The following is a 27,868-nucleotide window of genomic DNA, read 5'->3' as shown; positions in this document are numbered from 1 at the left end:
GGCAAATTACTTGACCAACCTCCAGTCTTAATTCATCATTTAAAACACCATCAGTATTACACAGACTTGTACAGATCAAAGTAAAAAAGTAAATATATTCATGAACATTTGTGGTTAATGTCCTTTAAATAATTGGACGATACGTGTCAAGACTCACTATGATCACTCTTCTCTAACACATATGTCCATTTAAGAGGTATTTCATTACATTTCCTTAATGCTATTTTTTTTTTATAGCCAGAGCAGCAGGTAGAGTTGCTCTTATGCTAAGCCCTCCTTCCCCACCGTGCCCCCCCTCCCCGGCTGGAGTGAGGGTGGCCCTCACAGGCAGAATTAGAGGTAAGGCTGCAGAGTATTGGAAGCCAAGAAACCAACTAAAAAACAGTGTTTACAGAGTGAAAAGGAACCCTCAGTCATTAGGTGTTGACCGCCAAATGATTTCCTTTGCTCTTTCATGCTTCCAATGGCTTTCCCTTCATCGAATACTCAAAGGCCCTGTGCTGTAATGTAGATTGAGCTTTGTAAGGAGAGCAAACACTCCCTTTCTTCTAGTTCTGACTGACAGTAAGGTGGTGAGTTCTTGCCTTTCCTTTTCTCCTGGTATAAATACAATATGAATGCTCTGTTCATAACAAGAACTAAGCCACATAGAAGCTTCCATGAGAGCAAGAAAATAAAGCAAATTCATCAGGGTAACCAGGAGCTAATCCACAACTGAGAAGTGAAAGTACATGAAAATCCGTGTACAGAATGGCTGTTAAAGGACCCTCATAAATGACGGAAGATTGAGACTCCACAGAGTCAGCAGTGGTGCCTGAAGCTGTTCTAAGCTTAGAAGTTATCATCTACATTCACTTCATCTAAATGAACATATTTTATTAAAATAAATATATTTCAAGTATTCATCTGATTTTTATTCCTGTATTTTATTGCAGAATGACTTTTACAAAGATGTTGACATTAATACAAAATATGAAATGGGATTTTGGTCCTCAGCTGTGTACTTGATTTGTTATATTCTGAGACTAAGAACATGCAATCTGTGAATTCTAAAAACCTTGGTTTTTAGGTTATTCAGATCACTTGGAACATCCTGAATTACACAGAAATAGCCTCACAGGACTGTGGAAAGAATTTAAAAAGAACATAGATAAGAGGGAACACTCCACAGGATTTTTAGGGGAAATCAGTTATCACCATCGCCCCATGGCAAGGTCTGCTACAGAGCCTGTCCTTTCCTTTCTTTTGTTTGCTCTATTTCTTTTAACCACACTAAATCAACTTACTAATCCAAGGACATTTTTTTTAGCTAAATGGTTCTGATAACTATTTCAGGAGAAGTGTAATCTATTCACCAATAATTTCAAGAACAAATGCTGCAAAACAGCGTATAAAATATAAAATGGCAAAGTGCAGGTCAGTCAGTCAGAGAAGACTTCAGGAATCTAGATGTGATTATCTCATTTTGCCTATGATGCTGAGAAAAGTTCTGGGCACTGAGCAGGTATTCAGCAAATACTTGTAGTTGGATAGAGAGACCTGGTTGGATTTCAGATGATCCTTACAAAACAGAGGCTACTTTGTAGTTAGAAAATGGAACAGAATAATTCAAGAGTTGAATATAAAATATGATGTACGGGAAAAAGAAATTCCAATTCATGTTGCCTTCATAAAAAATAGAGGTTTATCAAGACAGGGCTGCATGTCAAGTGGAAAAGCAGAGAGGAAAAATTCACATTTTTCTCCCCAGCTTGACCACAAGCTGCTGAATGAAGAGATGTTATTATTTATTGCCTGGGATAGAGTAAAGCGTCATAATTTATTTATCAAATGTATGAATGGATATTGTGAGAGGTTTTTACTCCAAAGGATATTTAAGCTTACAACCAAAGAATCAATACTTTGAGACTTTAGAGTTATAATTTTGAATCCAGTCAACCCCATCTTAGAGTTCCCTGTCACTTACCACTGAGTGGGAATGGGGCCTCTTTCTTGCCAGAACTGACCCACAACTGGTAATCACGCTCAGAGCCCTTGCAGACCGTAAATAAATAAATCACAACAATTCTTTCACAGTAGGTACTTGAAAGAGGGCATATTTCTTTCTCATTTCCATGTTTTTGAAAAGAAAAAGAATTGGGACCAGTGTAAATGCTGTAAGTCCATGGAGGTGGCCACAGTTTTTGAGTTAGCAGTGGTCATTTCAGCAACCTGTCCGTCTCCCAGCACCCAGCAGACTACTCCAGATTCCTGCTATGTCCCTTCTGATAGGCCAGGGATCTACGGGACAACAACTCAATCAGTCCCTCATTTTATGGGTGGCCTGTGTATATGAAATCACATTTAGGCTCCTTCACTAAGAAAGAAAAGTCTAATCTCTTCTTGACAGTCCTGCCTCTGGCTGTCTCTGGACTCCTTGGAGAATGTTAGGCTTTGTCTTCATATGCCTCTCCCCAGATAAGTGTGCCGCTCAGAGAGACACACAGCCTGCTGTGACTATGTCTGAGCAAAGGAACACTTGAAAAACATCTTAAGTTCAGCTGCCTTGAGCAGACAGACAAATGCCCAAAGACCTTGAGGAGATGGGCAGAGGTAAGTAAGTCCACTGGCTTTGCCCAGCAATTCTAGAAAGCCCCCTTGAAGCAACCACATCTCAATCATACACACTCTGCTGAATTATTTTACAGTCCTCCAGAAGAACATAAAGTAAGAATTATATTTCAAATGGAGTTGTTGGTGATAGTTCATATGCCTGCCCTTGACTCCTGGTAAGATATCATGGCCTTGCCTGTATGAAGGAGGGTCTCAGCTATGGAGGCTATCACAAGCACATATATGTGTATGCACGTACACACATACACACACACTCGCATACTCTCTCAGCTAAATATGCTCAAAATTGTATTTCAGATAGGAAGTAAGATCTAACAAAAATCTTTTCTTTTAAGGTAGGGGCTGGGAACAGTATGCTGGAATCCCATAGAACAGGCAGAGCCAAATAACACTGATTTTTTATTAAAGTAGAAATTCTTTCTTGTCTGGTGAAACTGATGACTTCAAGCAAAAGAAAATTACAAATGTGAAATAAAATGAGCTGTATCATTAATCAATCTACTCCATACCTAAAGCTACTCACTCTCTCCAAGATTTAAGTTTTCTTTTTCAGGGCATGTATACATAGGTACAGAGATATCCGATTTACTCAGTGAATATAAATTCAATTTTATTTTAAATGTATTATTAAATTTCACTAGTAAAAAAATCATTGATTTCTTATGCCAAATTCTGGCTTTTAAGGGGCTTTATTATATCACTTATAGGGTCTCTATGAGTCGGAACTGACTTGAAGGAAATGAGTTTGGTTTTTGGTCTGGTATTATATCATTAGGTCAGGCAGAATTTAACTACAAGTCTTATATTCAGTTCACACCACAATAGCAAGGCATTTTCATATTTATACATTATTTATGTAAGGAGCCATGATATACAAGTCCTTCCTTCAGTTTCTATCCACCTGGATGTCACTCTTTAAAACTCTCAACTGCGTGGTTGGTGTTCATATAGCAGGAGAGTCTTGCAATTACTCTTTCCTTTTCCCCAACCTCACCCTCATCCTCAAACATGCCTACTTCTTCCATCAGAAAAATTTCATTAACTTAGGTCAGCCCCATCAAAATAGAAAGGAGCAGACACTCAAAGCAAAACAAGGACAAGAGGGGTGTGCACACAAATGCTCCTAAATTCATAGTCTCGTTGAGAACTTGTCTCCCTCGTTAGCAACTCATTAGAGGCATCAGTCATCTCATCCTCAGGACCTGCAGTCAGGAGCTATGACTTCTGGCCGTGGGTTCTTTACATCAAAATTTACTACAAAACACGTCCTGTAGGATCCATCATACTGAGTTTGAGTCCTAGAGTGACAATTAGGATAAGTGAGGTATGGTAGGGGAGGAACCAGGAAAGGAGGTTCAGAAAGAACAGTAAAACAGAACAGGTAAGGCGGAGGTTACAACTATCTCACTAAAAATCTTATAAAAATTTTGTTGTATACGTATATAATAGAGGCCTCGTGGCTCAGTGGGTAAGAGCTCCGCTGCTAACCAAAACGTCAGCAGTTCAAATCCATCAGCAGCTGTGTGGAAACTCTGTGGGACAGTTCTACTCTGTTCCTATATGATTGCTATGAGTCAGAATCGACTTGACAGCAACGGGTTTTTGGTTTTTTATATACGCAATATATACAATAAAAATATATGCTGTTATTAGCAATCTAAAATTATACTTCAATTTAAATATTCTATAACTTCAAGTTCACATGGAATTTAAAATGAGAGTATAAGAACAACACCTGTGTAGACAGTAACATTAGAGTTTTGCTGCTTTCAAACTCTAAATTCTGGAGGACAAAATAAGCCTTTGGTATTAAAAAAAAAAAAAAAAAAAAATTTTTTTTAATTGTTTTAAAAAAATTTTTTTTTTTTTATCTATAAAAATCAGCTGCCTTATGAAAGGAGTTGTATTTTATACACACGCACATGACTCTCAAAAATCAAAGTTGTTTTTTAACTAAAAATTGTTTGCAGGTAACTTCCAGTTATTCCAAGCATTGGTAGTGACTTGTTGATAATGTCGTTGGTTGTATCTGCTTTTGATACTGTTATAGTTGTAGGCTGTAAAAATGAAATAAAAAATACAGTTGTAAGTAAGGAATTTTAAAACAGCTCTGTAAATAATGATTGCAAATTGTTACCCGTATTCTAAAGGCAAAGCTTGATTTTCAGACACTGACAAAGTAAAGCACATGTACAGCATAGATCCTTAAGTATAATTTTATTTTTCATTCCTTTAGATATGAAGGAAACCCTGGTGGCACAGTGGTTAAGAGCTATGGCTGCTAACCAAAAAGCTCGGCAGTTCAGATCCACCAAGCCTTCCTTGGAAACTCTATGGGGCAGTTCTACTCTGTCCTATAGGGTCGCTATGAGTTGGAATCGACTCGAATGCAGTGGGTTTTGGTTTTTTGTTTTAAATATGAAGGTAGTAGAAAGTATTTCAGTAAAACACATATTTCTTCTAAAATAAAAGATGTGTTGCACACGAACGTAATGACTTAAGAAAGGCTGAGAATTCAGAGAGGGCACACAGACTGGTCCTCGGCCCCTCAAGAATATTTCCATATGGAGGGGACGATTTAAAATGGAGAGATTTGGACCCTTTCTCTCTCTTCCTGAGTTCTGTTTTTATAGTCTGGCTTTATTGGTTTGCATTTCACCAACAGTTATAGTAACATCAGAATAAGAAATGGTTATAAAAAATGTTTTTCAAAAGACTATTCAGTCGCCATTTTCTAAGTCATGCACAGTGGCTACCGACGTTTTTATTGCTGAATACCATTCAAAATACAATGGAATTAGAAAAATAAAATAAAACCAATGGCTTGAAACAAGACTGAAAACTTTAGAAATCTAAGTTCTGTTTCAACTCTGCCAGTGAACGGGGTATCTATAATAGCTCTCAACTACACCTCACATTGACATATTGATCCATAAAAGTAAGGAGACTATTTGCAGAAAACAACCTGAAAGGGACTCTGAGGATTCTGAGATGATATCTGTTCAACTATTGGAATTCTAAGAGACATTTAAAAATGGGATTATGACATGTAACCAAGATACACACATAAGTTTTACAGTATTAGCACATGAATCCACATTGAGGGCTATGTCCTCTGGTAAACAGTCTTAAAGAGGAAAATAAGCAGCCTAAGTGGACACTCACAGGCCTTGAAACAAAAATGATATTAAAAACAAAGCTAAAGGAAATCCCATCATAATTCATCACTTGCCCTTTCTTTTTTTTTACGAGCCAATTTCTTGATATGACAGATGGCCCTAAAAGTTTTTTGTTAATTTGATTTTCAGAAACAAAACCATCTTAAATGCATTGGTTTCAAACTGTGCTATTAGTAGCCCCAAGGATTCTGAAAAATTGTCTAAGAACCCAGAAGTAGAGCTCAGGGGACCCAAAATCAGGGGCATTAGGGTTTCCCATTCCTAAAGTTTACCCTGATATTTATCACTCTAAATAGAAAAAATATTGAAGTTATCGAGGATTCCCCCTTATTTGGATCCACTATCAATGCCCATGGAAGCAACACTCAAGAAACCAAATGATGTATTGCATTGGGCAAATCTGTTGCAAAAGACCTCTTTAAAGTGTGAAAAAGCAAAGATGTCCCTTTAAAGACTAAGGTGTGCCTGATCCAAGCTAAGGGATTTTCAGTTGCCTCATATGCATGCAAAAGTTGGACAATGAATAAGGAATACCAAAGAACTGATGCCTTTGAATTATGGTGTTGGTGAAGAATACTGACTACACCATGGATTGCCAGAAGAATAAACAAATGTGTCCTGGAAGAAGTACAGCCAGACTGATCCTTAGAACCAAGGAAGGTGAGACTTCGTCTAATGTACTGTAGACATGTTATCAGAAGGGACCAGTCCCTGGAGAAGGACATCATGTTTGGTAAAGTAGAAGGTCAGTGAAAAAAGGGGAAGATCCAAACAAGATAGACTGACACAATGTCTGCAACAATAGGCTCAAACATAATGATTGTGAGGATGGCCCAGGACCGGGCAGTGTTTCCTTTTGTTGTACATGGGGTTGCTGTGGCTGGGAACCAACTCAATGGCACCTAACAACAGCAACAATTGTTAAAGCGCCTAGGAGGGTTCACACATCAGGCTTTAGCCCGGTATTTAATTACAAGTAAAGGTTCTGCTGTTTCTTCAAATATCTGAAAACTCTTCCGTCCAATTGAAAGGAATTCTCCCATGAAATCTTTTGTAAAGTAGAAAATCTCTTTTGCAATGCTAATATCCCTCCCTAATTTATTTCGTTTGTGAGATAATGGTTTTTCTTAGCATAAGGAACACACCTGTTCAAAACAATAACTACAGAGATCTGTGTATTTTTCCCTTCTGCTGCTCTTTGTAAACAAATCAGATACATTCTAATAAACACATCTTTGTAAACAAATAATAATTTTTAAAAAACCTATTGTGTAATTTAATTAAAAAATGCAAATATGTCTACTTTGTTTGATGAGCTAAAGTGTTACCTGACATATGAAGGACGAGGAAAATGTGACCAAGTCTGAAGGACTGAGGTAAACTCTCAAATGGCCCAGATGTTCAAATCATGAGCCAAAGAGCAGCTATTATAACTATGTTCTGTGATATAAAGGAAAATATGTTCATATCAAATATAGGAAATCTCAGCATAGAAATAGAAAACATTTTAAAATGAAAAATTTACCTGAAAGATACATGAAAGAAAAAATTTACTGGATATGCTAAACACCATAATAGAGATGACAAATGAAAGAGTCAGTGAATTTGAAAAGAGATCCATAACAATGACTCAAACTGAGGAAGAAAAAGGATTAAAGATAAATAACTAAAAGAGTGTGAGAGACTTGTGGACAATATCAAAGTGTATAATAATCTTTTCTCAGAAGGAGAGAAGAGAGAAAATGGGGAAGAAAAAATGTTTGAAGTAATGATGGCTAAAATTTTCCCAAACTTGGTGACAGACATAAATTTACAGGTTGAAGCAGCTCTGTAAACCTCAAACAGGTTAAATTAAAAGAAAACCATGCTTTGGGACATAATAGTCAAATGGCTGAAATGTAGAGAAAATCAATGATTTGTATTATTACAGACTATTCGTCAGAAAGAACAGAGACCAAAAGACAATGGAACAGCTTTAAAGAGCTATAAGGAAAAAACAATCTTGCAAACAAAATTCTGTATCCGGGAAAAATATCTTCAAGAGCAAAGGAGAAATAAAGACATTTTCAGATAAAAGAAAACTAAGAAAATTTGTTGGCATCAGATGTGTACTATAGACAAATGCTAAGGAAAGTTTCTTAAGAATGAAAGTCAAAGGAAAACTCTGATCTCTGATGAATGTAGAAAATCAATGTAGAACACTACAGATATTATTTTTAAGTTTTTTTTTTTTTTTTTTTAATTCCAATGTGATTTTCCATGAAAATTCTGAATGGAACCAATTAAAAACAAAGCAGGCAGAGACCAGCATGTGCTTCACTACAGGAGAACTCTCTAGTCTCCTCTCCTTCGTGCAGTGGTGTCAGGCACTTGGGAATAGGTCAAAACATCTGCGTGCCTTTTGCTGTTGAACAGGAATAACTGTTTCGAACTACCTCCTTTTCTCACCTACAAACTCTGTTTTGTGGGATCTACAGTTGCTGTAAAGTATGACAGGCCACAATGTCATAAAAATATTCAGAACATGACGTATCCATCTTACTCATCAGTGTGAGCATCTTGCCTACTGCACTGCAATCGCAGAAATCAAATGATACACAATAACTGGGGCTAAATGCTTTTCCTCCATTTGCATAAACAAAAGAGGTACAAACATACTGATCCCTTAGAAAGTCGCACATTCCAGTTCAATTCAATCCCTGACAATCCGCAGAATGAAGAATATTTCAAAACTATTCTGTATTTGACATAACTAAACGCAATACCTGACCTTAGAAAGGGAAAAGGCTATAAAGAATCATGCACACACTACGTCTATGTCTCACCTGACGAGTGAACCTGTATGGCAGTGAAGTAACAGAGTATTCTTACTCTTAGGAAATATATAAATATTTAAGAATAAAGGGCCATGGTGGATGTAATTGACTCTCGAAAATGTATATATGCCCCCATACATATAGAAAGAGACAGACAGAGACAAACAAACAGCAAGGAAGAAAAAATGATAAAAACAAATGTGTTAAAATGTTATCAATACAAAAATCAGGTTAAAGGATACATGAATGTTCTTTACTATTTATATTTGCAAATTTTTCTCTTAGTTTAAGATCATTTCCAAATAAAATGTTAACAAAACCTGCAGAAACAACCAAAACCAATCTATATGTATGTGACAATTGGAAAAACAATGCTGAATTCTGATAGGAAATACCTGCTTGTGGAAATCGCTTTGTTACCACAAGTCACTCTGGTTGCTATTAGACAAATCCAGAGAAACATGAAGGACGTTTAACATGCAAAATTCTTTCAAAGCTAAACAGTGGAACTAACATGGATTCCTCTGGCTTCATATTGCCTAGCACTTGTTTGCGTTTTACAAAGACATATGCTTTTCCACATGGTACTGTCTCCATGCCTTCTCTCTCTCTCTCTCCTGCCTAAGTCAGAGACAAGGAATTTAATTTAAGGGCTTAAAGTCACTTACACAGGCACAGTTCTTGATGTCCTCAGTGAAGATTTTCAGGGGAATGCTCTTCAGGTGGTCTTTCTCTTTGGCTAGATTGATATACCTAGACGAATTCAATAATAAGCCAAAATAGTATTAATTTAGCCAATAGCTTATTTGAAAATCAACCTATGTTGCTAATATTTTCAATATACTGTATGCCATTATAAAAGCAGGTGGGTAGACTCAGCAAGGTCAAGTGATGGGTTAGAAGAAAACACACAAAAATATTTCAGGAAAATAAGACGTGGCCTAGAAAATAAAGGGGTCCCTGTCATGTGAGATTTGGGCAACAGATTAGGTCCTAAAAACTTTCCTGTCTGCACTGGGGGGCCCAGCACCTTCCTAGGTTCAAGGGTAGGCAGCAACAGTTGGTTTGTGAATTTCTCACTACAGTAAACTGTATTTATAAAGATTTAATATATGTTTTGAGAATAAAGTTAGCTCCAACGTATAAGTTGGAGAGAAAGGAAATATAAGACTGGTAACCAGAATATCCTCAAAAATAAGCAAAACACGCATATAAATAGGAGCACATTATTTATAGTAGTAGCCAATGTAAATCTAAATAAGTTATTCAAGGACAGTATGACAATTTCTGCTAAGGAGGGAGGAATAATTGGGGGCACGTCTTTGCAGAGACCTGGATTTTTTAACATCTTTTATCACAGATTATATCTTTTATCACAAATACCTTCGAAGGGAAGAGTGCCATTGTTCCTTTTGTTCTGAAGAACTGCATGAATAAAAATGGAAAAAAAATTAAACTGTATGCAACACTTATACTAACATCGTAATGACTGCCTTTCCAGATAAAATATCAGCAGCCAGTTGCCACTGTTGTGGATGCCCATGTAAGTGGTGCCGTTCACACACCTGGACCCTTGAGTGACCCTGCTCTTTTACTGGCAACGTTATAGCGATGGGAAGTAGATCTGACCGTGGGACAGAAGTTGGTTTGGAATCTAAACACTGGATTGCAACCATATACGCAAGTTATCTGGACATTTAACAGATGTGAGCCTCAGTTGCCACCAGTGGAAAGGAAGTTAATCACGCCTCAACTTATTACAACTTAATACCTACCTACCTGTTGTCATCGAGTCAATTCCGACTCATAGAGATAACTTAAAGTGCTATTCAAGTACAAAACCAAAAAACCAAACCCATTGCCATTGAGTCGATTCTCACTCATAACGAACCTATAGAACAGAGTAGGACTGCTCCACAGGGTTTCCGAGGAGAGGCTAGTGGATTTGAACTGCCGGACTTTTGGTTAACAGCCATAGCACGCCATATAGCTCTTACCCACTGCCCCCCAGAGCCCTGCTCAAATATAAAGTAGGGTACGATTCAGATGAAATCATACCCAGGATATTTGGCATTTGGTTGGAACTATCTTGGCCTAGAAACAAGAATATTTCTTTAAAGAAAAAAAAGAACTCAATATTTAATTAATTTACAGGTAGCAAAATTGTAAAATGTTAAATTATTTCAACTTACACTTAATTAGTAGGATCCTGTTATCAACCTCAATTCACTGACTGCTGAATTACTAATGATTGATATTTTCCCTGCTAAAGTTACTACAGCATCAAATATTCAAGGTTAAAGTATTTTAAACTTCATTTACATGTGGATTTCTCATTTACCAGATTTTATTTGTGGTAAAAGACACATAACATTTACCATAAATGGCATTTAGTACCTTCACAATGTTATACCGACATCACCACTATCTAGTTCCAGAACATTTTCCTCACCTCAAAAAAAAAAAAAACCCTACCAATTAAGCAGTCGCTTCCCATTCTCCCCTCAACCTAGGCCCTGGCAATCCTTAATCTGATTTCTGTCTCTATTTTGGATATTTCACATAAATGGAATCAAAATATGTGGTCCTTTCTGTCTGGCTCCTTTCACTTAACATCATTTTTCAAGGTTCATCCATGTTGTAGCATGGATCAGTACTTCATTCTTCTTTATGGCCTACTAATATCCAGTGTATGGATATTTCACATTTGTTTATCCATTTATCAGTTGATGGAGATCAGGGTTGTTTCCAAATTTTGGCTATTGTGAACAGTGCTGCTGTGCACATTTGTGTGTGTGTTTTTTTTTTTTTTTGAAACACCTGTTTTCAGTTCTTTTGAGTATACACCCAGGAGTGTTTGTGCAATGACTAAGTGTTCCACTGCTAAATGAAAGATTGGTGGTTCGAACCCACCCAGTGGCTCCATGGGAAAAAGATGTAGCAATCTAGTTCCGTAAAGATTACAGCCTAGAAAACTCTATGAGTCGAAATCAACTTGACAGCACCTAACAACAACACGGTAATTCTCCCCAAGTCACCATTTCAGGATCTTCTTCATCAGGACAAGGGGTCTTCCACTTGGCCTCCTAACCTGCATACGCACATGTACACAGCCTCTAATTACTCACACCCATTTGTAGAAGAGTAATAATAGCAAGCACCAGGGCCAGGCACTGTTTTAAATGCCTTATACATAGTCACATAGCTTTAGAACCAATAACACTGTATCAACCTATGTAAATGTATTCTGTTCCCTCATCAAAGACTTCATGAATTCCCAATTTAAACTGCTTCCGTTCATCTGTAACATGAAGGAGGTGTTGGATAATAGCAACTGATAATGTTTAGAGAAATCTGTTATGGAAAAGAAGACATGCAGAGGATGATAGGAACACATGTTTCTTCCTAATAACCTTTGAAAATTTTTATGTCAACAGCTGCATTATAGAGTTTAAGAGATGAACAATTCAGAGACATTTTAGTTGCCTTGACTTGAAGATGATGTGTGGGATTTTGGGGGAGTGAGGTGAGGACAAGAAGTCAGAAAGAAGAGTGTTGAGTGCACTTCATGAACACTCACGATCTATGTAAAACAAGTACAGGACTTGGGGTGCAGTTGTTCAGAAGAGTAGATATAAGCGTTGCCTGGTCACTGTGAACCCCAGACTGTTGACATTTCCCATCCTATCCTAAGCCTAGAAATATGTCTTGGAAAATTAATCGGCACTTCATGAATCATATCTTTGTTTTTGATTGTCACCTTCTAGGATCCTAAATCAGGTAATCACAGTGATTTAAGCAAGCCAGTAATTGACAACATGATCGATTTTATTTATATAACTAATGACTATTTCTTTAAGGAATTAATTTGGGAGCATAAAAGCAATTTTTCCAATTTAATTGGACTACTTAATGATACTTTCTTAAGAAAGGTCTATTCCAGCACAGGCAGTCCCCAACTGACAACGTATTCAGGTAACGACCAACTTCACTTAACTGTCCATTTTTTTGTACATGTTATTGTTAGTGATATGCTGTAGGGCATAATTTGCTGATGTTATTATTCTCAGATGTTCACTTGCAGATTTTCAATTTTATGATTTACTGTTCAAAACACTGCCAGATGTACAAAGATACTGAAAATAAAAGGCAGTACTAATGAAAACTAAAAAAAAATTGAGGTATTTGACTTATGTCAGAACCGACTTAGGACAGAGTCGTCCAAACAGAACCCTGAATACTCACTCCTCAATGTAGCTCTTAGAGCTTTTTAATAACCACTTGGTCAAAACCAAAGGAAATGGCTCTGATAATTCCCATGGTTTACTATCAATTTGCACATATTTGAGTAAAAAAATTTGGGAAAATACAAGGCATGTAAGTGTCTTTATGGGAGGTAAATAGTGAGTCATTGTTTTAAAACAATCAGATTAAAATGTTTTCCTTTTAAAAGACAGAGGAAAAAATTGTGATTATACTTTTCTCTCCATTCTAGAAAAGTTGACTATGCCCTTCACATAGCTAACCCACACAGATACAGAGCCAAGCTGTGCTTCTTACCTAAAGGTGGCTGTGAAGTTCACGGTGGGCCAGCCCAAAATGAGGGACCTCTTGGCACTGGTGTCATCACAGTCTGTCATCCACATGGTGTTCAGTGGTATTTTATCTTTAATTTTGAAGGTTTTTCTATACCTAGGAAGATAACCCAACAGAAACTCTGTTAGATTGTTTCTTAAATGTCAAGGGAGAGCTTTGCTCATGGTAAGATATCAGTTTTCATGGCGCCAGAGCAAAGCATGCCTTCCTCATCTCTATTATCCTTGGTGCACAGCACAGTCAATGGTCAGATGGGGCTTTCCTAAGTGCTGATGGAAGCCTGGCTGAGGAGGGCCCTGAAAATACTTTATTGAAGGAAGCAAGTAACCACAGACTGACTGGTTTATTGTTCTCAATGTTGACTATTGACTTGGAACCAAAACTTCTAATTTTTTCTTTTCTCTTTTTTCTATTGTGTTTTAAGTGAAAGTTTATAAATCAAGTCAGTCTCTCATACAAAAATTTATACATACTTTGCTATGTACTCCTAATGAGACAATACACTCCTCTACACCCTGTATTCCCCATGTCCATTCAGTCAGCTTCTGTGAAACTTCTAATTTTAAAATTGTTGTTGTTGTTAGTTGCCACAAGTCAATTCTAACTCATGGTTATTAAATGCGTGCAGAGTAGAATCCCTCCACAGGGTTTTCAAGGCTGTGACCTTTCAGATGCAGTTAGCCAGAACTGCTCCTGAGGGGCCTCTGGATGGATTCAAACTGGCAAACTTTAGGCTAGCTGTCAAGTGTTTAACCATTTGTCACCAAAATTATTACTTTCTTAGGGAAACATTAATTCATTCATTATTTACGATTTGTTTATGTGAAAGAGTATTTGAGGGATTGAACAAAGATAAAAAGTACATGATTTATGATTTATAAAAATATTCATAAAATATTTTTTAAGAGAGACAAAAAATATAATTGATTTAAAATGCATTTTCAACTTCAGTTTTTGTAAGATTTTGTAGCCCTTTAAGGGTTACACTTTAAGTGCAAGTTATTTCAAATTTCCTCTCTTGAGATGTTGTTCAAATGATTTTTCCTTAGATTCTGGCTAAAATTGTGAAACTATAGTCTAAAGACTGAACCAAACTAAAAAAATATAAAATTCAGACCAGAAGCCAAGAGGTCTTATACATATGTGATGAACACACTTCCGTTTAACTCTGGAGAGTCAGAAGATGACTGATTTTGTCAGCAGTGAAATTGCTTTCTGACAATTTCTGCTTAATCCCCCTTATATCTCTGACATGAAACCACTATATCCCTTGACTCAATTTGCAAATTTAACAGTCAGGTGGGTCTGAGTTTAAATAGTTACAGCCCTCTGAAGAATGCCTAGGGGACCTGGGCACATCGCTCTGGGACTTACGACTATTCAGAACCACTTGTGGAAAAACTAAAGCTAAAATAAGATCAAAGACACCTCATGTGGAAACATCCCTATGACTCCACTGAGTCAAGGACAAGTTAGAGCTAAAGCTCTTGAATGGGATTTATAAAATGAAAAGAATTGTACAGGAGGTTCACCTGAAGGATAATCTAGATTCACAGCTTAGAGCAACTGAATATAAGTATAATGGAAAAGTGCCTTGTGATACAAGGTGGCTTCTTCGTACATTTTATTTCAATAGTGTTACCCTATTTCTGTACCTTTGAAGTTTTTTATGAAACAATTATCAGATAAAATCATTTTTCTGGATAGCAACTCTAAAGTTATTATAAAACTAAAATACATGGCCATTGGAAGGACAACCACATATCTGCTTGTTTTTACAGATTTTGTATTTTTGAGCACAGGCATCTATGTGTAAAGACGAAACCCTGGTGGAATAGTGGTTAAGAGCTACGGCTGCTAACCAAAAGGTTGGCAGTTCGAATCCACGAGGTGCTCCTTGGAAGCTCTATGGGGCAGTTCTACTCTATTCTGTAGGGTCACTATGGGTTGAAATTGACTTGATAGCAATGGGTTTTAAATGTCTAAAGATACTTAAGACACTAAGTCAGGACTTCCAAATATATTGACTTGGAAAGAAGCCATTTCTATAATTCTCTCCTTAGTTCAGTAAAGTTTCAAGATTATCTACTCCACAGTGGAAACCAAACCAAGGAGCCATCTAAAAACCCAGAATGCACTTTCAATTCTACTATAACATTTATTGAGCACTTATCACATGCCAAGCACTAAACATTTTATGAATGTCATTTAATCCTGAAACAACTACATCAGATAGTCTCTATTACCCCCATTTTATAGATGAGGAATCTCACAGGGAGGTTAAGCAACTTGCCAAAACAGCAGTGCTGGGATTTGAACTCAGGCAGCCTAAGTCCTGAGGCTATGGATGTAACTACTTGGAATCTCTAAAAGCCCTTGGGTGTGGACCTCTCTTCAAGCCAAGGCCTGGACACAGTGTCTTTTCCTCTCTGTACTTCTAAAAAAAAAAAAAAACTTCTAAAGAGATCACCAATTCCACAGTTATATCTGTAGGCAATCTCTCTCATTCATAATGCAATCTAAGACATTTATATCTTTATCATTGCCTCTGGGTTTTTTTTTTTGTTGTTGTTGTTAGCTGGACTTTTCATTAACTTTTTAGTTTATTAAGCATTCTGTTCTACTTCTTACTAGATACAAAACAGATGGGAATTAGTCTTTTATTTAAGCCAAAGGAAAGATTGATTTCAATGATGAGAGAGAAACTACATGGTTATGAATGTTCTATGAAATCCAAAAGAATGGAAGAATGGTGACCACAGCACTATAGGGTAAAAGCCGTGCTTTGAAATAGGTCTGTTTCAAAAGAGCATTCCAGTAATTACTAACATGGTGACCTGGGGGAAGCCACTAGACCTCTGAGCATAAAGGCATTCTGTAAAATAATGCAAACAATCTCATCTTCCAGGGTGGTTGTAAGGGTGAGACAAGATTAGGTATATAAAGTCTTTACCATAATACCTGACACATAATAAGCCCTTGATAAATCCCACCTATTATTATTGTCATTCGCATTAAATATAGCATTTTACAAAATTAGTACTTAATCTTGCATGTTTTATCCATGGCAGGGCTTAACTGGGAACCAAGGTAAAGGCAAAGGAAACGAGTTTCATTTTTCTGTAGTGACTAAATAGCTTCCTGATGAGATTTTCTATGCTGAATTATTCTTTCACTCTCATGATATTTCATAATGAAAATGGAGATGAAGCAGGTAAACAGATGATCAGATTAGTCAGTTCCTTCCACCATCACTCACCCTCCTCGCCTTCATATACTTCTTGAGCAATCACCATGTTCTAAGCTGGGCATAAAATGTATTGCTGTAAAAGTGTACCCAGTTGGCTCTGTCTCCAACATATATTCCAAATTTGTCTGCTTCTCTTTCATTTTCATTGCCACTCCCAAGATGCACCCCTCGTTTTCATTCATCAGGACTACTGCCTCCCCTAACTAGCCTCCCTACCCTCCAATCCATTATCTACCAACAGCCAGAGCAATACACTAAAAATATAAGAGATATGGTCACTCTACTAGAATAAATTCCAAACTCCTCACCAAAGGTTACTGAGATCCTGTGTGACCAGATCCTTACCTAATTCTCAAGTGTCATAACTGAGGTCACAACCCCATGTGTCAGACTCCAGTCATATGGGCTTTCCTTGAGCGCTCCCTAAAAGGGGAGAAGGCGCAACCACTGTAGGGTCTGCCATTCCTTCATGCTAGATGGCTTGCTGCCAAATCTAGGAATGGTAACTGCTTCCCATCCCATAGGTAGGGATTTAAATGCTGCCACCAGATACCTTTCCGATGACCCCTTTTCTAACACTGTCCTATCTTCTTCAAATGGCACCCAACATATCTTCTTCTTTCTCTCCTCTGTTATTATTATCTCTCTGTAAGTTTCCAGGAAGAGGGACCTTCCTGTCATATTTTTGACTGTATCCTCTCCAGGGGCACAGTATAGGGCAGGATCTTCACACATACTTGTTGAGTAAAGCAAAGATCAAAACATTTACAAGAGCAAAAAAAAAAAAAAAGCTTTATCTTTGCTTATGGTAAGGACTATTAAAATGCAAATTCTTAGTGAAAATGCAATTCTAACTATAAGCAGAAGAGTCAGTAAAATATACTTACTTGGAATTAGACACAAGCAACAAATCACTGAAGAGGAAGAGGTGTCGCTTCTGCCTTCTCCAGCCTCTTTTGAATTCCACAGGGCCATGAATCAGTAGGGTACAATGGAGGCCCTCAGACAATGTAGCTGTCTCACTGTGGGTGTCCACTTCAGTGGAAGGGCTTTTTCTGCAACACACCACAAACCACAGAACAGCTAGTCAATGGTCAAATGTAGGTTAGAGTTTTATTCCAAAGGTTGAGGATGACACAACTGCTAAAAATTACAATCTCAACCCTAAAACAGGGCTCCCCAATTAAAGTTGAGCAGTCATTGGGTTATAGTTTTTAGAGCTACTAGAAATGATGAGGTCACTTAGGAAGTTGGTGTAGATGGAGAGCATATTTAAGGAAAGAGCTCTGAGGTATGGCAACTCAGAGAGCTGGGAAAAAGGAGAAATATCAATGCAGTTCATGAACCGTCAGTGAAGAGGAAAACGAAGAGGCCAAGAGTAGATACTATTAAAAGAAGTGAGCAATCAGCCATGTCAAATGCTGCAGCAAGACCAAGGCAGATGGTTACTGACAATCGGATTTAGTAACCTGGAGGTCACTGGGGACCCTGACAAGAACAAAGTTGGTGGAATAATGGGAGGAAAGTTTGTTTGTAGGACTGTGGGAGGCAGAATGCCTCTCTCCCCCAAAGGTGCCCAATGCCCTAAACCCTGGAACCTATGAATATGTCACATGGAAAAAGAGACTTTGCAAATGTAATTAAGGTTATGAACTTCAAAATAGGGAGATTATCCTGAAATATCCTGGTGGGTCCAATCTAATCACAAGAATGCTTAAAAACAGAGAGCTTTTTCCAGCTGGATTTAGAGAGATGGCATAGAAAAAAGTTAGACAGATTTGAAGCGTGAGTGAGTTTTGACCCTCCATTGCTGTAACGAACCACATTTGAAACAGGAATGTAGTCAGCCTCTAAGAGCAAAAGCCAGCCCCGGCTGACAGCCAGCAGGAAAAGAGTCACATCAGTATTCTCACCTCAAGGAACTGAACTTGACCAAAAACTTGAATGAGTTTGGAAGCAGAGTTTTCACAAGGGCCTGCAGACACCTTGATCAACCATGTGAGACCCTAAGCAGGGGATCCAGCCAAGTCCACCTGGACTTTCTGACATATAAAACTATGAGGTAATAAATTCCTATTGTTTTAAGCCACTTAGTTTGTGGTCATTTGTTACAGCTACAATAAAAAAAATTCATATAGATTGTGGCACTTGCAAGTGGGTGCTGCTGTAACAAATATTTTAAAATGTGGAGGTAGCTTTGGAATTGGCAGTACATGGAAACTGGGAGAATTTTGAGGAACATGATAGAAAAAGCCTAGATTACCTTAAGTGCACTATTTTAGAAATAAAGATGTTAAAAATTTTGCTGGTGAGAGCTCAGAAAGGGCGAGAAGCACTATAGGGAAAACCTGTGTTGACTTGGAGAACACCTGAATCATTATAAACAGACTATTGGTAGAAATATGGACTTTAAAGACACTGCTGGTGAGGTTCTAGAAAGAATTGAGGAACATGTTATTGAAAACTGGAGGGAGATTCTTGTTATATACTGGAAACAGCTTAATGGAATTCTGCTCTGTAGTTATGTGGAAAGTAGAACTTATAAATGATGAACTTGGATACTTAGGTGAGGGGATTTCCAAGCAAATTGTTGAAGGTCAGGCCTGGTTTCTTCTCTCTGCTTATAGTAAAGTGTGAGAAAAGAAAGATAAACTGAGAAAATTATTCAACAAAAAAGAACCATAACTTGATGATTTGGGAAATTCTCAGCCTATTCAGATGGCAAAAGATGCTAAAATTAAGAAATTGATTTTAGAAGTGTGGCATAGATAAAAAGCTGAGCATGTGATTGTAAGATCTTTTACTAAAACTTAGAAAGATCAAAAGATGAGAGTGTTCAGTAATACAAAAGCCTCTTTGAAGAGATTAAGGGTATGACTCACAGATCTCTTCTAAGGGGCCTCTAAGAAACTTCTGGGCATTGTCCATCAGCCATCTCAGCAGAAGCCAAAACCAGAAAAGGAAGTATCTCAGAAAGATTGGTGGAGTCTAACGAAGTGATTGCCAGTGACATCCGTGGTAGACCTACAAGGTTCTCGAGAATTTTATATTAGCAGAAACAATGTGAGTTTAAAGTGAAAGGGACAGGAAGAGAACAGAATTAAAGAAGGCTGTTAGATCCGCAAAATCCTACTGGCAGAAAGCAGACTGATAAAGTTGCTCAGCTGCCAACATCGCTATATTTCATGAAAAAGGAAGAATCACACAGAAAGCAACACCAGAAGCTCGGGGTTAGATCCAAGTACCCAGAGGTTGGAGCTGAAAGCCACAGAGAACTATTCTTGGTGTATCTTTGGAGATACTCTTTTCAAGTTAATAATATAATACATATTATATCTTGCATACAAAATATATCTCAATGGTCACTTAAAAGTTTCAGATTACCAGGTCTTTATTTAATCTGGCAAATGTCAATAATAGTAATAAAATAGAACATGTAAACTGGAATAAATATTGTCAATTTACAGGAGGATAATGAAAATTACGGGAGTCCTGGTGGTGTACTGGTGAAGTGATACTGCTGCTAACCAAAAGGTTGGAACTTTGAATCCACCATCAGCTCTTTGGAAACCCTATGGGGCAGTTCTACTCTGCCCTGTAGGGTTGCTATGGGTCAGAATGGACTCGAGGGCAACAGGATTAATGAAACTTAAAGGAGCCCTAGTGGTGCAGTGATTAAACTGGTCAACCACTAACCGAAAGGTTGGTGGTTCAAAACCACTAGTGGCTCCGTGGAAGAAAGATGTTGCAGTCTGTTTCCATAGAGATTTACAGCCTTGGAAGCCTTATGCGGTCACTATGAGTCGGAATCGACTCAATGGCAGTGTGATTGGTTTGTGATTAAACTTAATATGAAGTTTAAGATATCAAAAGTATTCTTAAACTGTAAAGTTGTCCACAAATATCTGTTACTAGTTAATCTTGATTATAAAAAAGTAACTGTCAACATGGTCTTAACGGAAAGTATCTACTGTATTTTTTAAGGAAAAAATATAATCATATTTCCCTAATGTTTTTAAACCAACTTATAGCTTTGAAAAGTCTCATTCCATTCTGTAACCTAATATTGAATCTACAGAAGCTCCTCTGCTACACGCTGCAGAGAAGACTGTGACAGATGTGAGAGCTTTTATTCAAACACCACTAAATACCTAGTGAAAAAAAGACAATTTCTAACCCAGCATAGACAAAATAATACGGATATTTGTGAAGAAGAAATTTCAGTTTAGTTTTATGTTAACATGAAAATTTAGATAATTGAGGATTGACTCCCATCTTTTTTAGATCAGTATTTGATCTCTGGGGAAACTGATAAAGAACATCAAATAAAACTGGAAACATTTTTTTAAAAGTTTCTAAACATGAGAAGTATCAATAAAATGGTCTTAGGTTTTATTTGGCTGAGCTATGACCAAATAATATCTAAGAGTATCTCACCTTAAGAGGTAAAACATCTTCTAAGTTGAACAGACCATAAAAGCTTTCATAAATAGGGAAGACATTTTCATAGACCTACAGAAAAGTCTCTCCCATGGAGCCAAGAAATTGTCTCTCCTGAGAATGTAAAGCCTATTCCTTTGTGTTCAGCAGCACTAAATCTAATGAACATGAGTAGCTTTTCATGAAACCAGTGCTGAAGTTGAGAATTAGTTCATGTATTTTAGAGTAAACAAGACCCAACACTTCCTGTTATCCCCAGTCTATCCTGATGATTAAAAACAGTATATTAAAAGACTACCTTGTCCACTTAAGTCTTTAAAGACCACTTAGAAGCTTGGGGTGCTTTTGGACTGACGTAAACATCTTTTTTTTCTTCAACTCCTGGGAGTGAAAACCAGTCCAGTCCTCCAAACAAATCCATGAGACTGAGGATTCTGCAGTTGCCACGGTCACTTGTTATTATGATTTTAAAGTTCTGACGCTCAAACTGTAACTAACTGACATATCTTACCCCCTCAGCTTGATTTAAAAAAAAAAAAAAAAAAAACTGTCTTCACATGCCGCTGTGAGAAATAAATACAGTTTCCATCTATCTTTTACTCAGTTTCCACCAATGGTAATGAGATGGTTAATTTTATGTGTCAGCTTGGGTTAGCTATGGTGTTCAGTTGTTTGGTCAAATGCCAGTCTAGATGTTGCTGTGAAGGTATCTTGTAGATGTGATTAACATTTACAATGAGCAGACTTTAAGTAAAGATCACATAATAATGTGAATGGGCCTCATCCAATCAGTTGAAGGCCTTAAGAGCAAAAAATTGAGGTTTCCTGGAGAAAAGGAATTCTGTCTCAAGGCTGTAACATGGAAATCCTGCCCGAGTTTCCAGCCCACCAGACTGTCCTACAGATTTCAGAGTCAAGACTACAATATCAACTCCTTCCTGAGTTTCCAGCCTTCTGGCCTATCCTACAGATGTTAGACTTGCCAGTCCCCACAACTGTGCAAACCAGTTCCTAAAAATCAATCTCTCTCTTTCTCTTGCCTACTGATTTTCTCTGGAGAACCCTGTAATATCATGTAAAACCATAGTACAATATCATAACCAGGATATTACCATTGATACAGTCAAGATACAGAACATTTCCATCATCGCAAGGATCCCTCATATTGCCCTTTTACATTCACACCAACTTCCTTCCCATGCCACTGCCTCTTTAATCCCTAGCAACTACTAAGCTGTTCTCCATTTCTATAATTTTGTCATTTCAAGAATATTATATAAGTGGAATCATACAGGATGGGACCTTTTTGGAATGTCTTTTTTCACTCATAATTGCCTGGAGATCCATCCAGGTTGTTGCAGTATCAATAATTCATTCCTTTGTATCACTTAGTGGTGCTCAATGGTATGGGTGTATACCATGCATTAACCATTCCTTTGCTGAAGGACATCTGGATTGTTTCCGGTATTTGGCTGTAACAAATAAAGCTGCTATAAACATTTCTGTACAGCTTTTGGTGTGATAAATGCCCAGGTGTGCAATTGCTAGGCCGTACGGTAGCTGCATGTTTAATTTTTTAAGAAACTGTCAAACTATTTTCCAGGGTGGCAATATCATTTCATATTCACCCCCACCCCCAGCAATATCTAAATAATCCAGCGTCTCCACATCCACACCAGCATTTGGTGTTATCACTATTTTTATTTTAGCCATTCTGAGAGGTGTGGAGCACTATCTCATTGTGGGTTTAATTTACATTTCCTTAACGGTTAATGATGTTCAACATCTTTTCATGTGTTCATTTCTATGCGTATCTTCTTCAGTTTGATGAAACTTACAGTATTCTGGTAAAAAACACTTTAAATATAGTGTTCCCTTTCCAAGAGTTAATCAACCATTTCACAGATGCTGCATGGGTAGGCTAAATATCTTGAAGTCAAACAGCCATGATGTTAGGAATTCAAACTCAGCTGACTCTGGAGGCCACATAAGTCTCAGGGCAGTGAGGTACCCGAACCTCTTCTCATATGGTGTCTCCTTTCCTTGAGCCCTTGGTGGACTGGTATATGATCTGACTAATAAAGTTTGTGGTTTTCTTTATAGTCCTATAATAGTTATTTGAATACATATCTTTTAAATACCTTAAGGAAAAAGTCTATATCTGATTTATCATTTAATTCTCACAGGCCTTGGCATATCAGAGGAATGAAAAACCATTTTATTGAAGTAAATGAGTGAGACAGTTTTTTGCCATGGATGGAGAAAAGAAAGGGACAACCTAAAATAGACCCTCTTTCATCTACTTCATTAATTCAAGAAACAGCATCTGAACCTGTACTATGAAACAGGCACTTGTTTAGGTCTGGGCAGCAGAGAACAAAAAGGACCCAGGCCCAACTGACAAAACCTACATCTGAATACAGGAAACAGAAATTAAACAAATAATCACATCAATAACCTTGTACGTAACACCAAACTCGGAAAAATACTGCAAAGAAAAAATAAAGAGGGAGATGAGAGATTAGAAGTGGGACCCGGCACCTGACTTAGATTCTGCAGAGAGGGCAGTCAAGGGAGGCTTATTCGAAGAACTCATTTGAAATTAGCTTTAAAGGATAATTTGGGATTAACTAGATGAAGACACAGAGATAGACACTGAGGTATAGAGAGGTGAAGAAGTAGAGAGACGGAGGGAAAGAAAGAGATCAGTGTGTACTGGGAGAGAATATTCCATGGAAAGGGGATAGAATATGTGAGGATTCAGAGCCATGAGTTTGCTGCATTGGATACCCTAATAGAAGGCACAGGAAAGTCAGATAAACCTGAAGAGCTAAGTAGGGGCCAGGTCCTTTTAGACCTTGTTAAGGCCTCTTGTCCTAAAACCAAACTAGCATACAAGTGCCATGTAGACAGTGGGCTCCAGAGACTTCTAAAATATTTTAAAGCAATAGTGCTAGCCTGGGACATGCTGACTGTATTTAGCACCATGGAAGTTCATTAAGCAACACCTTCTGTCCACTCATCAAACATCATCAGAATTTAGTTAAGGTAAGAAATGTAGGCACAATGAACAGGCACTTCCCCCTATTTGCAGAATATTCACCAGGTGACTCTCACTCTCTGCCTCTCCTTCAGAGAGGTTAGAGGCCAAGAACTTCTTTCCTTCTAGAATATAATCCTTGGTAACCAATTCCGGTCTGCATCAAAACAACATGGGGGAGCTTTTTAGGCATCTGCCCACCCAAGCTCTGATTAATCAGGTCTGGAGAATCTGTATTTTAAAACAGGCTTTGGGTGATACTGGTGTGTAACCAGGATTGCGAATGACTGTCCTTTGGGTGTACATTGAGAAAAACGTGGTGTTCTGATACAATCTCCCCTTGTAGCAAAGGAAACAAGGGAAAGGAAGCCTTTTGTTACATCGAGGGGTCTTTCCTTAGTTTGGTAAAAAAAAAAAAAATTTTTTTTTTTGTAGTTACATGTAAAAGTTACCTTTACAACAGCTGCTTAATTCCTTCCAAAGTACCATTGGTATTTCTTTTAATTTCATGAAAACTTGCAAATAGAATAACAGTGATAGAGTCTGTTTTCATTTAGTTCATTGAACTTTTCACCCTAAATATCAAATAGAAGAGAGGGTATGAGGTGACGCTATGCCAACCGTACCAATATCTAAGCACATCGCAAAAGAAAACTATCTTTTCTTAATTCTATTTTTTTCCTTCAATTTTTTATGTTTTGATTAAATGTTTATATAAGGAAGCAGGTTGTGAAGTGTTAAGTTCTCAAATCAAACTACCTGGTTTTGAATCCCTCCTCATTATTTACTACCTATGTGACACTAAGCAAACCAGTTACAATTTTAAAGCCTCGGTGTTCTCATCTGCAGACTAGACTTATAGGGTGGTTATGAGAATTAAATTAGATAATACTAAAATAAACATAGCATGGCTTTGACATAGCATTATGGATTGAATTGTATCCCGTAAAATATGTGCTGAAATCCTAATCCCTGCCCCTAGGGATATGATCCATTTTGGACATAGGGTTTTTCCTTTGCTGTATCAATGAGGTCATAACAGGAGTTAGGATGGATCCTAAACCTAATCACTTCTGCGTTATAAAAATGGAAGAATAGACATAAAGACACATGCAGGGGAAGAGGGACGCAGACGACAGAGAGAGATCATCTACAAATCCAGGCACGCTGAGGATTGCTGGCAGCTACTTGAGGCTGAAATAGACAAGGAAAGACCTCTCCCTAGAGCCACGCCCTGAATTTGGACTTCCAGCCTTCTGAACTGTGAGAAAATCTATTTGTGCTCTTTAAAGCAACCCATTGTGGTATGTCTTTTGTGGGGGTGCTAGGTATAAGACGCAGTAATGCCTCAATATTTTAGTTATGCTTATATGAGACAGGAAGACTTTATATTCAAAAATAGCAAATTTTCCATGAACCAAAAACAAGGGAGAGAAAACATAGTAAAATTGATCGAGCAAGTTTGTGAGTAGTTCACCCGTGTCATCTCCTTTCCTCACAGCAGCCTTGTGAGGTAAGCATCGTTATCTCCATTTTTACATATGAAAAAACTGAGGCTCATAAAGTTAAGTAACTGAGAGCCATGTACCTAAATAGTGTATTTGTCTGACTATAAAGTCACATAGTGTTTCAACAAAACAGCTCTTGGCACCCTTTCCTTCCTCAGCTGCAGTGACTCTCCTTACACTCAAGGTCACATCCTACTGAGACAGAAGGAGTAAAAGAGGACAACAGAACTGGCTTCTGCCCTGAAGTTAAGGTTTTCTGGGTATTTTTTGTATGTGCTTTTTCTGTCTTTTCTACCGCTGGAATACTAACTTTCGACTAATTTAATTCATGATATCTGGAATCTCCTGAAAGTTTTGCTTAACTTTGGGGTCCTTCTGTTATTCCTTTTTAAAAAATTTTTTATTGTGCATTAAATGAAAGTTTACAATTCAAGTCAGCCTCTCATACAAAAACTTATACACACATTGTTAAATGACCCTACTTGCTCTCCCTACAATGTGACAGCACACTCCTCCTCTCCACTCAGTATTTCCTGTGTCCATTTAACCCGCTCCTGTCCTCCTCTGCTTTCTCATCTCGCCTCCAGACAGGAGCTGCCCACACAGTCTCATGTGCCTACTTGAGCTAAGAAGCACACTCCTCAGCAGTATCATTTTATGTCTTATACTCCAGTCTAATCTTTGTCTGAAGAGTTTGCGTCAGGAATGGTTTTTGTTTTGGGCTAACAGAGAGTCTGGGGGCATGACCTCTAGGGTCCCTCCAGTCTCAGTCAGACCATTAAGTCTGGTCTTTTTACTAGACTTTGGGGTCTGCATCCCACTTTCCTCCTATACCACCAGGGATTCTCTGTTGTGTTCCCTGTCAGGGCAGTCATGGCTGATAGCTGGGCACAATCTAATTCTTCTGGTCCTGGGCTGATGGAGTCTCTGGTTTATATGGCCATTTTTTTACACATTCTGTTATTTCTTGACAAGAGTAGTTCTGACTCATTGTCTCTTACTGTAAGCCTCCTATTTTAATTTTTTCTTTTTTTAATCTTGACTGTGGTCACCTACTGCCCAGCTGGGTCCAACTTTATCTGTCTATGTAGGAATGAAGTCTATGCAAGAGTGATGACAATTACTATTACCAGAATAAATTAAGTATAACACATTATTAGTTAAAAGATAGTGTTGAAGGAGTAGTCCTTACCTCATTCCTCATGGTCACAGTGAAGAGTCGACTTCATTCCATTGTCCTAGAGAGAATACACCTGGAAGAACTTGGAAGTAGAAGTTTTCTCTAAACTGGCCACAATTTTGCATTTAAGTGTCAAAAGCACAAGACACTAGATACAAGGATATGCGGAAACCAGAATATCTAAATTATGCAAGAAGACAATATTGCCTTAAATGCCATTCTCTCAGACAGTAATACATACGAGGAGACCCCCAAAAGCACCACCACCACCAATAACAACAAATACACACCCACACACAGATATTAAACACATGGAAACACAATTAACCTGCTGATGGACAATTTCTGCTCAGTGAACATGGATTCAAAGGCTGTGGACTCTTGACACTGGTGCAGCTGATTTGTCTTCCACAGGAATGAAAGCCAGATGTTCTAATGTTCTTGATTCCTACACTAGATACCACAAATCTTTCTGCCATGCTATTTGGCTGACAATGTTGTTGTTGTTTTTACTTGCTGTCCAGTTGATTCTACCTCATGGCAACCCCATGAGTGCAGAGTAGAACTACTCCATAGAATTTTCCGAAGCAGATCACTAGACCTGTCTTCCAAGGCGCCTCTGGATGGGTTCAAACCACCTACCTTTTGGCTAGTAGTGTTAAAACAGATTATACCATTCACTTAATTCTGGGATTGTAATTTTGCTTGTGATAACTTCTATAGTGGAGTTGTGGTTTTTTTGTATGATTTGTTGACCCCTTGGAGAATTGAACTAATGACAGATTTGAATTAATTTAACTTTGAAGAGGCTAAAGAACCTACATTAATTCCTACGAAAGACAACCCAGGATACAATACAGTTGTAGCTACAGGAACCTGGGAATCTCAGAAAGACTGGCTGACTGAGCCAAATATATAAAATTGGGAATGAAGTAATTTGCACTTTAATTTCTATGGGCTTTCATTTGCAAGAGGATTAAGAAGTTTGATAAAGAGAAAAGTCTCATAGTGCTCATATTTGGGACATTTTTACATTGATACAGTTTTCGCATTCATTTCATAAAATCTGCTGAGCTATTTTGGACAACATGACGACATAATTAGCCATAAGAAATAGGATAGGGAATGCATGTTCAGTTTAGGGTGCTGTATGGCACCCTGTTCTGACTCATGTTGTTAGTCTTTTGTGGACAAAAAGTGAAATTCCCACCAGCAGTTTCCAAAAGGACTTAAGTGTGGAAAGAAA

At 37.8% G+C, this 27,868-nt stretch overlaps 1 protein-coding gene across 1 annotated transcript in view; it reads right to left on the bottom strand.

Moving 5' to 3' along the window:
* The window catches only part of LOC126076828 (rho GTPase-activating protein 20-like), a 46,667-nt gene extending 22,227 nt beyond the window's left edge, over positions 1-24,440 (bottom strand). Inside the window, exons 1-7 of the mRNA XM_049885453.1 lie at positions 24,387-24,440; positions 17,342-17,509; positions 13,169-13,300; positions 9,992-10,033; positions 9,277-9,361; positions 4,594-4,670; positions 1,967-2,034 (exon numbers count right to left, since the gene is read on the bottom strand). Coding sequence (XP_049741410.1) covers positions 1,967-2,034; positions 4,594-4,670; positions 9,277-9,361; positions 9,992-10,033; positions 13,169-13,254 — 358 coding nt within the window. The 5' untranslated portion in view covers positions 13,255-13,300; positions 17,342-17,509; positions 24,387-24,440. The remainder of the gene's footprint in view (positions 1-1,966; positions 2,035-4,593; positions 4,671-9,276; positions 9,362-9,991; positions 10,034-13,168; positions 13,301-17,341; positions 17,510-24,386) is intronic.
* Between the last annotated feature and the right edge of the window lie 3,428 nt (positions 24,441-27,868).

Source organism: Elephas maximus, chromosome 5, assembly GCF_024166365.1.
Source record: "Elephas maximus indicus isolate mEleMax1 chromosome 5, mEleMax1 primary haplotype, whole genome shotgun sequence".
Taxonomy (NCBI): domain Eukaryota; kingdom Metazoa; phylum Chordata; class Mammalia; order Proboscidea; family Elephantidae; genus Elephas; species Elephas maximus.
This window is presented reverse-complemented; position numbering and strand designations above follow the sequence as displayed.